Below are 13434 nucleotides of genomic sequence, written 5' to 3' on the forward strand. Positions count from 1 at the left end.
AGTGTCTGCATCTGTCTCCTGTGATAATTTGTTTTGATGAATGTATATGAGGGAAATCTGGGCTCACAGGGGTGTCTGTTTGGAAGAGGGGGGAGTATTTTAATAGTCTGTTCAGACAGTTATGGGTGTTCTTGGTGCTGTACTGAAAGGCCAGTAAGAGTGGCTTCTTAAATATTAGTCACAGTGTGGAATCTGAAACCATCTCAGTGGAGTTTCCTTACTTTGTGATGTTGAAGTCCAGCATCTAACCTGTGTTAGATTTTCGAGTGGATTTTTTACCTTGCTTGGTTTTCACACACATGAATTTGCTTTTGTGGAAAGTATGGGTTCATTGAGTTACGTTGATCTTCCAGATGTTAGTATGTATTTCCATTTATAGTATAAAAACGTCACTTTGTTTGGTAATCCCACTGGTCACATTGGAAACCTGAATATCAGGGAGCGTCAGGCTCTTGGCAGTGGGTATTTTGTCAAGATTCTGGTTTTAATTGGGTGGCCAAACTTTGTCACTGGCAAGAAGTACTTGGTTTCTTTTCCTGTGAAGTGACGGGCTCACTTTTCATTCTCGATCCTTGATCGTCATGGTTTACCTGTTGGTTCTTTTGAGTCAAGTAGCATCTGTGAAGAAAGCTGCTTGTTCATCTGGCACCTCTGGCAGATACACAGATGCTTGGTCCTCAGAGTCGGTGCTGAGCTCGGGACGTGGCGAAGGGCTTCGTGCGTGCTTGCTGTTGTGGCAGAGCACGTTAAGCACACTTAGAGTCCGTGACTGAGGGTTAGTCACGTTAATAGTTTCTACAGCTTTTTCCAGGTCATTATTGAGGGAAACTGGTCTCTTCATGTTTGTTTTGCCCTCAGAGGCTCCCGGTTCCTCCCAGTGGGGCTGTGTGTCTTGTGCGGGCGTCAGTGAGGGGGGCAAGTTGGGTATTAACAGTGTTACAAAAGTCAGCTTGACCTGGATAGTTGTTCTCAGCGAAAGTTTTAACTTTCTTTTTTTCTTTTGCAAAAGAGGGGCTAAGAGACAAGTTTTAAAGGGAGTCTCAATTGTCTCTGGGCCCTGAGGCGTCTCCGCTGTTCTGGGTCCGCCGAAGCCTTGACGGTGGTCGCCTCTGTCCTTGCGGCTTTCCCTGCGTTTGTCCTCGACGTGTGCTCGGACCTGTGGGTCTTGGCAGCCGTCCCTGCTGTGTGTGGCTTTCCTGGCTGGCTTAGAGTGGGCTTGCAGCCTTTATTCGGGAAGCTTCTCTGCCTTCCTGACTTGTGCAGACACGCTTGCTGTGTTGTCTGCAGCTGCTCAGAAGGGACATGGAAGGAGCACACTGCTTCTGTCTGAAGACTCATGTGCCCTCTTGCCAGAGCAGAGATGGTTTAGCAGCCCTGGATCCTAAACTGAGCTTCGCTCTGGGAAAGGTGTATTTGAGCCTTTGATATCCGTAGGCAAATCGGTGGCTCCTGACGTCGCTCTCGGATCCAGCCATCACTGTCTGCGGTTCGTCCTGTGACAGGATCAGTCACCACCGTGCGCTTTCACAGCTGAGCGGGGCAGGGAGCGAGTGCGGGGGTTTGCCTAAGATCCCCACGCAGAGCAGCCCCCTGGACACCCTTCAGGACGCAGGGGCTGACACGCCTTGTTCCCTGACACCGCCGCACCACCAGAGCCGGGACGGCGTCCCTGCACGCACTTGCTGACTCAGTGCTGGGCTTTCTTTGCAGGCTTGCATTGACGAGAACCTGGACATGGTGAAGTTCCTGGTGGAGAACGGAGCCAGCGTCAACCAGCAGGACAACGAGGGCTGGACGCCCCTGCACGCGGCGGCTTCCTGTGGCTACCTCAACATAGCAGAGTGAGTGTGCCGGCGGCGTGTGTGGACATGCGTGCGCCTCTGCCCTCAAGTCCGAGTGTTGCACACCTGTGACCTCTCTTTACCGTAGTTCATAAAAGCGGCCAGTTGAGTTAGTTTTCAGGAATAGTTGATAACTGTGTTTTACATAGCTGCTACATCTGCAGCTTCTTAGTTGAGGTTTTGTGTTTGCCCCTGTTTGTAGGTGACCGTATTTGTTGGGATGCAGGGCGGCTTCTGCTGCGCGCTCTGTCTGGGCTCAGTTTCTGTGTAGCTGGACACACACGGGGGCAGACCCGGAGAGTTTCTCCACGCTCCTCGTGTAGAGGGGCCCCCTGCACAGTGTCTGGGCTGGAAGGGGTGCTGAGTGCATGTCTGCTCAGTGAAGGGGCGGCCAGGGAGATAAGAGACTTTTAAAACACCTTTAAAATAAGGCAGTCACGTGTGTTCTAGATGAGAGTAACTGTGGATTGCTCAGGTAAGTTCTCTCCATAAAGCCGTGGTCTCCTGTGGTCCTTTGAAAGTCAGGTGAGGTGTTTTACGGCTCCTTTCTGCAGGACTGGAGCCCATTATAGCCCTCCTGTTGGACAGCAGGGTGAGTTCTGTTGGCAGCTCTGCAGAGGCCTGGGAGCGGCCCCACGGAAGCTTCGCCGGGTCCTGTGGGAGGGTGCCGGGTGCAGGCAGTTCAAGGCGGCGCGCTGACAGACACCGCCGGTTCTGAGGAGCAGGCGCCCTCAGGAGAGCTCCCCTCCTGGGCGGCGGCCCCTCTGCCCCAGCCGCCACCCTCAGGCAGCCTCTGCAGAGACGCCCATTTACCCGAGCACTGTGGACAGAGTCGGCTCGTCCCTCCTCACTGGTGTTTGACTGTCTGTTCGGATGGCTTGTTTGTGATTCTGACCTCCTAAATCTCATTCCATCCAAAGGAAAGGAAAGTCGCTCAGTTGTGTCCGACTCTTTGAGATCCCGTGGACTGCAGCCTCCTAGGCTCCTCCGTCCATGGGATTTTCCAGGCAAGAGTACTGGAGTGGGTTGCCATTTTCTTCTCCAGGGAATCTTCCCGACTCAGGGATTGAACCCTGGTCTCCTGCATTGCAGGTGGACGCTTTACCCTCTAAGCCACCAGGGAAGCCCATTCTATCCAGGGTTCTGCTTTTCCCTGAGGTGACAGGCAGAGCTCAGCCTGGCGTTGGGGCGCCTCGTGCTGGCCTCATCCCAAGAGTCTCTCTTCCTCCTTTTCAAGGGAAGCTGAGCAGACAGCGAATGCGATTGCTGTGTTGCCGTGGTTTCTTTACGCTGGCTTGTGGATGAACATGGTTCCTTTGGCAGTAGGTTCAGAATTTAAGTGTCTGTTGCCGGAACAAACGCTACCTTGAGTGCAGTGGGCTGGTGAGAGTCACTGTTTCTTCTCGCACAGGTGCCCGTCAGGCGTGTGCAGGCCCGCCCGGAGGCGTGAGCTAGGCCAGCGCTCACGGGGCCGCTGCTGGCCGTCCTCACCCTGCCGCTGTGTCGCTGACTGCCCGTCTGTGCGGCTGCATTCTCAGGCCCACACAGCCCCCCAGATCCCTCCCCGCCGCCCACAGAGCCCTCCACCCCTCCCACCCCCCAGCGCAGAGCCCCCCCCAGAGCCCCACCCCCGCGCCTGTAGAGCCCCCGCTGCTGCCTTTCAGGGCCTCGACCGCGGGGCCTGTGAGCCGTGTTTCAGAGACTAGAGCCTGGTCTTTCCCTCTTTTTTCTCTTTGTATCTTAAAAACCTTAAACTATACTTTCATTCCCAGAATCTTTGGAAAGTCTGAATTTCAAGCAAGTGGAAATGAAGAGCAGCCAGACTTGCTTTGTAGGGAAGAATCAGTGCATTCCAGTGTGATGACCTTTTTTAGTCTCATATTTCAACTCTGTATGACATGTTTTTAAAAAGAGATTTAGGGGCTGTTTATTCCTCATTTTGAGTGCAGGCTTATTGCTAGTTAGCTGGGTATCTTACATTTCTGTCACCACTAAGTGTTTGACTCAGAAGTGGCAGATCGACCCAAATGATGGCATTTAGTTTGGTTTTATTGTTTATATTAGTGGTGCTTATTTGTTCTGAGTGTTTGAACACGTCTCGTTTTCTTTGTTCACCCCTTAGAATAGTAGCAAAAAGACCTCACATAGGTGGTGAGTTAAGAAGGACACAGAGGCTTTATTTTCTTTCTTTTTCTTCTCTGGCCAAGCTGTGCATGGCTTGTGGGATCTGAGTTCCCTGACCAGGGGTGGAATCTGGGCCATGGCTGTGAAAGCACTGTGTCCTAATGACTGGGCCTCTAGGGGATTCCCAAGAGAGGCTTTATTTTCTGAAGGACGTGTTTACTGAGCCAAGAGGTATTTCTGAGCCTCAGGGTAACTGTAAAGATCCTCAGGATCACAGTAAATGTTACTTCATAGACACTTCCGTGGCGGTCCAGTGGTTAAGATTCTGTACCACCACTGCGGAGGGCGTGGGTTCCATCCCTGGTGGGGGAGTTAAGATCCCTTGTGCCGCACGGTGTGGTCAGAACAGAAAGAAGACTTCATCGGTTGATACTTGTTCAGTAAGAGTGTGAACCTGGAGAGGCCCCCCCCCATCAGCCTGCCCCCAGGGTGGTGGTCTGGGCTGGTGTCTCACTTGGACCCAGGTCATTTCTGGGCAGGAGTCATCTCCATCAGGGTCCGAGAACTTCTCAGGAAAGGGAAAAAGCAGGGCCTTTGTGCCCGAGTGACATTGCTCCTGACCCAGTAAAGAATGGAAAAGGCGTCCGAGGGCAGCGGTTGATGTTGTGTTTACTTCACGCAGTGTCTGTGGGTTGCTGAGACAGAGCGCAGGTCGGATGTCATGGCGGTGATGCCCGTGAGGAGGACACAGCTGCTGTCCTGGAGCCGCAGTCAGCTGGCGGGGGCGCCTTCAACATCCCTGTGTGTCACACCGAGGCCTAGACTTAGTGCCGGAGGCGGAGTCCAGGGAAGAAGAGGGAAGGTTTGGATGTCAGAACATGCAAAGGCTCTTAAAGGGGCTTTGAAAGACATGGAAAGTTTCTAATAATAGCAGGAGAAGGGGGAGGGGACGGTGTTTCATCAGTTGGAGGGACTGTCGAACTGTGGGAGGCAAGTGAGCTATTGTGTTTGGGAATAATGTGGGGTTCAGGGTGAGCAGAGAGGGTGCAGCTCAGTCCAGGAGCGTGTTTCCTGCACTCACCCTGTGTATTTTTTGCATTTTGGTTTCTCAGGGTTGGGAGGTGAAGGAGCATGGACGTGAAGGGCAGCAGGTGGCCGTAGTGCGGTTCAGGAGAGCAGAGGGAGTGGCTAGCCTCAGCAGAGAGTCCGTCCTTCTCTGAGTCTGTGAGGGGAGAGTGGGGACGGCGGAACGTCAGATGGGTTTATATGTGAGCGACCCACCTGTCAGGCAGACACATTTGTGGATGCTCCGTTTGTGCCAGGTGCTAAGCAGTGAGAAGGCAGTGCCCTCGAAAAGTGTGCTCTGGATCGAATAGCTGCAGACTCCCCTCTGCCAGCCCCTGAATGCGGTGGCCATGTATTCCCTTTTTAAAATTTTCTGCAGTGTCTTTAAAATGTTGTTGTTTGCTCGTTCCGTCGTGTCTGACTCTTTACGACCCCGTGAACTATAGCCCCCCAGGCTCCTCTATCCCTGGGATTTTCCAGGCTAAGTGGAAAATACTGGAGTGGGTTGCCATTCTCTTCTCCCGGGATCTTCCTGATCCAGGGATCGAACCTGCATCTCCTGCTTTGGCAGGTGGGTTCTTTACCACTGAGCCCCAAGGGGAGCCTCAGTGAGCCTAAAACGTGTGCCCTTTAAGCGTAAAAGGGGACCTGTAAATGCTCGCTGCGTTGTTACCTGGTTGGTGTCTCATTTAAGTAGCTTTTCTTCCTCCTTTAAGCACTTGCATTTGGGAGTTCTGGCATTGTTGGGGTTCTCACTGGCCCCAGAGTAGCGTGATGTAGCGCCAAGATGAACTAGATTTGGTCAGCAGACGGGGCCATAACCTCTGTCTTTTCCCTCTAATCGTACCCACGTAGCCCACTTTCTAAAATTGTTTAAGACTTATTATATAATTGTATGTGAAGGTACTTTGAAAATCATAAAGGATTTTTGTAAGGTGTTAAAGTTATCAGGCCTTTCTTTAGGATCGAACACTGTATTGGATTTCAATGTAGAATCTAATTATTTAGAATATGCTGATTTATTTCTTCTGTCGTTTAGTTTCGTCTCAGTGTAGATGTCATGGAGATGGCTGGTTGAAGGGAGGGCTCTGTGGATGTGTGACTTCGGCAGGTTCATGAGGATTTTAATTTGTCCTCTATTCTGTTTTCATGCCCTGGCAGCACTTACTGTGCTTTCAGTGGGGATGGGGGCGTTTCTGTGGGGATCACTCCTTCCCTTCTCTTCTGGGGACTCCATTCTCAGTATTAGTGGTGTCCTGAGCCCTCCTGGGAGCCTGGGTTTGGGCCTCAGCCTGGGGATGAGCTTTAAGGCGGCGTGTCTCCCTTGTGGTGCTTACGAAGTGCCTTGCTGCCCACCGGGAGTGAGAGAACGGGGCTCAGAAACGAGTGTGCGAAATCCCTCTTGAAGGCATTGTTCTCACCGAGGAGTAGAGACGCTCTGATCCTGACTGCTGAGGGCTAGTGGAGTGCCTTATCTGGGACTGCGTTAAACCTCCAGGCGGAGCCCCTGCTCTGCGCGGAGCCCCAGGCACAGGGCTGCTGCTGGCCTCAGACTAGAGAGGGTTCTGATTCTGACCTTGTCTGCATAGGTATTTCATTAACCATGGAGCCAGCGTGGGCATCGTCAACAGCGAAGGTGAAGTCCCCTCTGACCTTGCAGAAGAGCCTGCCATGAAGGACCTTCTTCTGGAGCAGGTGAAGAAGCAAGGTGAGCTTGGGGTCAGAGGGCAGGAGAGGGCCTGTGCGTCACCGGGCGGCACTGTCTGCTCACAGCAGCCATCGCTGCCCACGGCACGCGCCCTGCTAGTCCTCACACGCGCGTCGGCCAGGCCAGACTCCAGAGGCACACGCATTCGGCCCGTCCCTGCAGTCCTGGGCCGCGCATCGCCCTGTAGTCCAGCGGCCAGTGGGCTCTGCCGCCGCAGGGCAGGCTGAGAAGGGCCGATGCCAGCTCCCTCGTGTGCACGCCGTGCTGGCACGGCGTCCCGCGGCGGGGTCCGCAGAGGAGCAGGCATGCGTCCTTCTGGGCACTGGCCAGTCCTGTCCTCGACTCTGTACCTTTCCTCTTGAGGAGAGCTGACCGTGGTGCTGGTGGGACATTTGTTGCAGCCTCTAACGTGGTCTTTAACCTGATGATGAAAATTTCTGGGAGTTTGTTACAGTGAGAAAGCTAATTAGAAGAAGAAACTCTGGAAATAGTTTAAATTTTTAGAAGAATCCACTTCAGAGAACCGCTCAGGATTCTCTGCCCGGAGGTTTGGGTTCTTTTAATTTGAAACATTGCAAGTAACCCTGGGACCACATGGCAGGGAGGACAGTCCTTGGGGCGTCTGCTGGAAGCGCTGCAGAGCTGTGTGGGCCCGAGGTGCAGGGACGTGCCATCCTTCTGGGAGCCCCCCGCACCCACAGTCTGCAGTCCACCCCGGGGGTCTCTCTGCTGTGACCTTCCTGACACAATCTCTGCCGGCCGGGTGGACCTGCGTTCACACACTACCCAAGGCTGCCTTTGCTCCAGCAGCAGAGCTGAGGTGCTCGAGTACCTGCAGAGCTGGAAATACTAACCTTTAATGACTTGTCCGTAATGTTCTGAAGGGAAATAGAATCCCTCGGATGTGTCTCTATGCTCACCTACTCCTCAACTCTAGGCCACATCGCTTCACTCGGCATATTTCTCTACTCGGGGAAGTGAACTCCAGAGGGAGTTAATTCGTTCACTATGTATATGATGCCTGAAACTAAGGTTTTTGACCGCAGCCTTAGGCATAGCAGGGGAGAGGAGGAGCAGACGGGCCTGGGGTGAGCGTTCTGTGCCCAAGTGAGCCGCCTGACCTCTGCATGTTTGTTCCCTCTTGTGTTCAGTGGGGTTGGTGACAGCTGTTACATTTGCCTCAGAGGCCTGTGGGGAAGCAGACGGTGTAACCTGTGAAAAGACTGTGACGTGTGCTTCTACAGGTGTTGCAAAGCAGCCGCTGCTGGTCTTCACGTTCTTAAGGTCGAGCGCACTGTGCAGGCCTCGGTGGACCTGCCGTCTGTGTGTGTGTTTGAGCCTAGTGGCCTCTCCCTGGTGGGGCTGCTGACGGCCAGGAATGCCATGGCTCTTTTGACGCGGATTTGGCTGAGCACCCAGCTCGTGACAGAGCTGCTGCCGGCACTTGGCCCTGAGGCGGGCCAGCCGGGCTGCGGCGGCTGAGCGGCCGTCTGGCCTCTGCAGGGCTGGACCTCGAGCAGGCGCGGAGGCAGGAGGAGCAGCAGATGCTGCAGGACGCGCGCCAGTGGCTCAACAGTGGCAGCATCGCCGACGCGAGGCAGGCGCGCTCGGGGGCCACCGCCCTGCACGTAGCTGCGGCCAAGGGCTACTCCGAGGTCCTCAGGTGGGTCCGCACAGTGGCCGGGACACACAGCCGGGAGCAGACGCAGTGCTGAGGTCCCAGCAGGGGCGCTGTCCCTCCTCCCCGCCCTCCTCCCCCTCCCCCCTCCTCCCCCTCGCCGTGCCTTCTCCCCACGGCCCTCGCTGTCCCTCCTCCTGTACCTGCTGGGTCGTTCCCCTCTCTCCTCCCACTGGGCTGCCCCCCGCTTCTCCTGGCGCTCCGACGGGAAGCATAGCTGGGGTGGCCGGCCTGGCAGTTCTCCGCTGCTCCGTGGTTCATCTCCGGCTCCCCTGCCCCCCCGCCCCCAGCAGTAGAAGCAGAAGTGTGTCCCTGTGTCCTCTCTGGACTCATGAGGCTGGTGGCGCAGGTTTCAGGGGAGCTGTGCTCGCTGGAGTGGGCTGGTCGCCCCTGTGGGAGGGGTCTGGACTCCTCTCCGCCTCCCGGCGCTGTGTCCCCCGCTGCTTTGTGGAGCGAGGCTGGCCCGGCACCGGCTGCCGGCGGCTCTGTCTTGCCTGTCAGCAGACACTCTCGCTGCGCACCCTGGGACGAGGCCCTGGTCCGTGTTGGTGCTCCTGTCTTCAGGGCAGGGTTCCCTTGTTTGCTTCCCTGGGGGCCCGCAGCGTGCTGCCTCCGTCAGCGGGGGGATCATGCCGGCCTCCACGTGTCCCGCGGCCTCGGGGCCTCAGCCGGAGCCCCTGCAGACACTCCTGCAGTGGGAGGTGGCAGACCGCCAGGAGAGCCAGCGTGAGAGGAGGGAGAGGGAGAGGGGCCGGGCCCTCCTGGTGGGGCCGTGGGCCGGGCCCGGATGGGGCTCTGGGTGACCTCTGTGCGGGGGTGGCGTGCCTGAACCCCACTGGGGCTTCGGGGGGCGGGGGAGCTCACCTGTGACGCCTGTGCTGATGCCGGAGCGGGCAGACCTGTCTCACGGTCTGGGCTTGGGGCTGGGGTCTGCAGCATCAGACAGACGGCTGTGCGTTGGGCAGAGGGTCTGAATGTCTCGTCCGGGTTCTCCTCAGACTTCTGATTCAGGCTGGCTATGAGCTCAACGTCCAGGATCATGACGGCTGGACCCCGCTCCATGCGGCCGCACACTGGGGCGTGAAGGAGGCCTGCTCCATCCTGGCGGAGGCCCTCTGCGACATGGACGTCAGGAGCAAGCTGGTGAGTGGGCTGGAGCACGAGGCGGGAAGGCCCTGCCCAGTGACTCGGCCTGCCGTCCGGAGCGGGCACCACCAGTGGCTAGAGCCCTGCACCCGCCCCATCTACCTGCCACCAACACGCACACTCGCCTGGTGACATGAAAGCCATCTGCCGACTCTGTTTACATCAAAGCCCCTGAAACAGAAAATGCAAAAAGAAAATGTTCTCACCTTAGCAGAAGCAAGCAGTGGGGAAGCCCAAGACCGCTGTCTAGGGAGGAGTGTGAAATGCTTCAGCTTTTCATTCAGAAACCTAATAGCTGAGCCCTCCTCAGATCCATTCGTTAAAAAACGTGATGATGACAAGCATCCTCAAGTTTGGCTGAGAGTAGTGTTGTACAGCCTCACTTCAGGCAGGTTAGAGGCCCTGCAGCTTCCTCTTACCTGCTGAGCCTGCGCACCCGGAGACCTGGCTGTTTACTCAGGGGACGCTCCGGTCCGCCCTGCGCCACCCTGCTCGCCCTCGGTCTGCGGGCCAGGGCCCTTTGCTGAGCTGTGGCCTGAGGCTCTCACTTAATGGGCTGCTTCCTGTGACTAGTCCTTAGTGCCCACACCTGGACCTCCTTCCGAGGCCTCGAGAGCCCCTTGCTGAGTTTATCGTAGCAATTGTGAGCATTTTGGAAGAGATACAAGTAGAGATTTCAGTTGTTTGCCGAGAGACAATAGACACTGGAAATGAGGAGAGGATTTCCTGCTCACTGTCCTACAAAATACGAAGCCCTGTATTTGTGGGGTTTTCTGTTTCTTCCACCGCCTCTCTGATAGAGGAGGGCGTCATCCTCGCGCTGAGTCGGCGAGCTAGGGAGGCAGCGGTCAGGGTCAGAGGCCTGAGCCGAGCCCCAGCTGGTCCCCGGGTAGAGCCGCATGACGCGGCGTCTGTCTCCTCGCCAGGGCCAGACACCGTTCGACGTGGCTGACGAGGGCCTGGTGGAGCACCTGGAGGCGCTGCAGAAGAGGCAGAGTGCGGTGAGTCTGCGGCGGGTCACGGCCCGCGCCGCGGCAGCCTGTCTGCACGTGACCCCGCCGTGGTCCCTGTCCCTGCAGGAAGCGTCCACAGTCTCTTAGAGGAAATATCCCAGAAGCCATTGTGCAGCTCATTCATTATCGCGTGTCACCTGAGAGCAGCTGGAAGGTAAACACGGCCACAGCAACTCTGGTTACCCCGGAGTTCTAGGAAGTGAGCGCGGTGTGTTGGAGTCAGTGTTTTCCAAACAGGGAGTACCGAGTTGAGGATGTCTCGTGACTTTCTTATTGACTGAAGGGACTTCTTTATTTAAAGGAGGTTGACAACAGGGAGGAATATGTTTCTTTCTTAAAAAGCAAGCAAACCCACGAAGCTCAGAGATGTGGTGTGGGCCGGCGCTTGGTTAGTGACTCATTCCTGGCCCGGGCCCAGCGGACATCCATAGTTGCGCCCTTCCTCCTCCCCTAAGTATGTGATGGTTTGCTCCTGGGCCCATGGCGCAGCGCCTCTCAGGAGGACCACGGAGGCGTGTGCCCACGTCCGGGTGCAGTGTGGACGCCCTCCCCGACTGGGGCAGCCAGGGAGTGAGTCCCACTCCACTGCCGGAGGGCTGTCGGGGGGAGGATGGGGCCGTCACCGCAGGGCTCAAGCAGCTCCCCTTGGGGCAGGAGAAGGTCACACTCCTGCTTTCCTGTCTTCCCCTCCGCGGGGCTGTGGCTCGGCTTCAGAAGGGCGTTCAGAGCTGTGCTGAGGGGAGAGCGCGGGGCTCCCTGCTGGGACTCCCAGTGCGCAGTGCTGTCGGCCTGGGGTGGGAGAGTCCTCGCTGGGGAGCCCGGCCCCCGAGTGCAGACACACTGGGTCCAGGGGCTCTGTCACTGAGCAGTAACCACTGCTCTAGATACAGTTCAGTTCAGTCACTCAGTCGTGTCCAACTCTCTGCGACCCCATGAATCACAGCACGCCAGGCCTCCCTGTCTTATCACCAACTCCCGGAGTCCACCCAAACCCATGTCCATCGAGTCGGTGATGCCATCCAGTCATCTCATTCTCTGTCATCCCCGTCTCCTCCTGCCCCCAATCCCTCCCAGCCACAGGGTCTTTTCCAGTGAGTCGGCTTGTCACATGAAGTGGCCAAAGTATTGGAGTTTCAGCTTTAGCGTCAGTCCTTCCAGTGAACACCCAGGACTGGTCTCCTTTAGAATGGACTGGTTGGATCTCCTTGCAGTCCTTGCTGATACCAGAGTGTGATTTTCACGGCTACATGCTCATTGTTCTAGGAACACTGTATTCTGAAGTAGTCTTGGGGCTGCGGTAGGAGTTGCCGAAGTAGAGTCCCCGCACGTGTTTTACCCAGCTGGTTCGTCTCTGAGCACAGGCAGCAGCTCACCGCCACTGGGAGTGCTGCCTGCCTTTGCCCCCGCATACCTCTGGGGTCCGGGGATATAAATACTTGTTGTCTGGAGCGTGTGTCTTAAGTGCTGGGCAGGTTTTCCTAAGGGCTCATTTCCCATTGGGCACCTATTTCTCTGTAGAAGCCTTGCCAGCTTAATTCCGCATCGGGATCACAGAGCGTTCTCTCACAGGCGCTTCTGGCGCTTCATGCTTCGGAGTGAGGTTTGGGGGCGATGAAGTTTGGATGTTTAGGAGGCGGCTGTCCCTGAAGCTCTGGTGCCTTGGTTTTCCTCTTCTCACTGGTGAGGGTTTTCCTCTGTCTCCGTCTTCCAGGCAGGCCCACCGCTGCGTCCCTGCCCCCGCTCAGCCTCCCCTCGGGTGCTGGTGCGGTAACAGGGCCGCTGGAGTTCCCGTCACTGCTGCTTTCTCCCCCGGAGTCAGTGTCTTCCGTTTTCTGTTTTCTTGACTTCCAGCTTCGAAGTGAAAAAGAGACACGGAATAAGCTCATCGAATCAGACTTGAACAGCAAGCTGCACAGTAGACTCTTTAAGAAGTAAGATACTTGGGTTTGAGCCCAGCTGCGTGCAACAGACTTAGCCCATTCATGTGGTGAAGAGAGTCGTTCCTGATTGTGGCCAGATGGTCTTTAAACATGGGGGGGATGTTCGATGGGTGAGGAGGTGGGCGGCATTGACACGGGGAGACCTGCGAGTGGGTGAGTGTGTTCACTTTGTGACATCGTGGAGACCGTGTGTGTGTTTCTGTTACCGCTTCTACACAGAGGTTCCTAGGCTTGTCCCCCTTCTACCAGCTCCGCAGTGAGCTCAGAAAGTGGTTTCTCCTCTCTGAGTTACTCAGACTGTCGTCTTTACTTTAGCAAAGAGAAGATGCTCTGTGAGGAGGAGACGCCCAAGTCCCAGCGAGAGGAGGAGGAGAGCAAAGAGTGCAGCAGCTCCAGCTCCGAGGAGGACGAAGGGGAGGACGAGGCCTCGGAGTCAGAGGCCGAAAAGGAGGCGGGGGACCCCGAGGCCACCCGCCCGCAGAGCATGGGGGGCCGCCGCGTGTCGGAAGGCAGGTGGCGCCGGCCCTGGGGGGACTGATCCCCACACCGGGGCCCCAGACCGTTTTCTGCTCCCTTCTCGTCGTGTGACGCCCCTTCCGTTGCTGGTTGGGGATGGAGGAGGGATGCGGTCCTGGTTGCCTTGCTGACTGAATGCTGCGTGTTGTGTCCAGAGTCTGCAGTTTGCTGTGCAGTGAGAGTGGGCTTGAACATGGTCGGACCACGAGGCTCTGGGTTAGTCTGGGGTCGCCACTCGCAGGCAGGGGACGCCAGGCTTTGGGTTAGCCCCGGATCTCCACTCGCGGGCAGCGGGATAGCAGGCTCTGGATTAGCCCGTGGTCTCCACATGCAGGCAGGCAGATGCCTGGCAGATCCGGATTTTGCTGGGTGAGTCTGCCTGTGGCAGTGGCTCTGCTGGATA

The 13434-nt window shown here is 56.5% G+C and overlaps 1 protein-coding gene across 8 annotated transcripts in view; it reads left to right on the forward strand.

Annotated features, from left to right (window-relative positions):
• Positions 1-13434, forward strand: part of PPP1R12B (protein phosphatase 1 regulatory subunit 12B) — a 161610-nt gene that overhangs the window by 42015 nt on the left and 106161 nt on the right. For 7 of the 8 annotated variants that reach the window (XM_055418903.2, XM_055418906.2, XM_055418907.2 and 4 more), the window contains exons 2-8: positions 1711-1841; positions 6620-6738; positions 8242-8401; positions 9415-9559; positions 10489-10563; positions 12427-12506; positions 12831-13024. In XM_055418903.2, coding sequence (XP_055274878.1) covers positions 1711-1841; positions 6620-6738; positions 8242-8401; positions 9415-9559; positions 10489-10563; positions 12427-12506; positions 12831-13024 — 904 coding nt within the window. Of the gene's footprint in view, positions 1-1710; positions 1842-6619; positions 6739-8241; positions 8402-9414; positions 9560-10488; positions 10564-12426; positions 12507-12830; positions 13025-13434 lie in introns of those variants that run through there. The other variant, XM_088845192.1, reaches the window with a different exon arrangement.

Source organism: Moschus berezovskii, chromosome 17 (genome assembly GCF_049115385.1).
Source record: "Moschus berezovskii isolate FMDL1 chromosome 17, NW_MosBer_1.0, whole genome shotgun sequence".
Lineage (NCBI taxonomy): Eukaryota > Metazoa > Chordata > Mammalia > Artiodactyla > Moschidae > Moschus > Moschus berezovskii.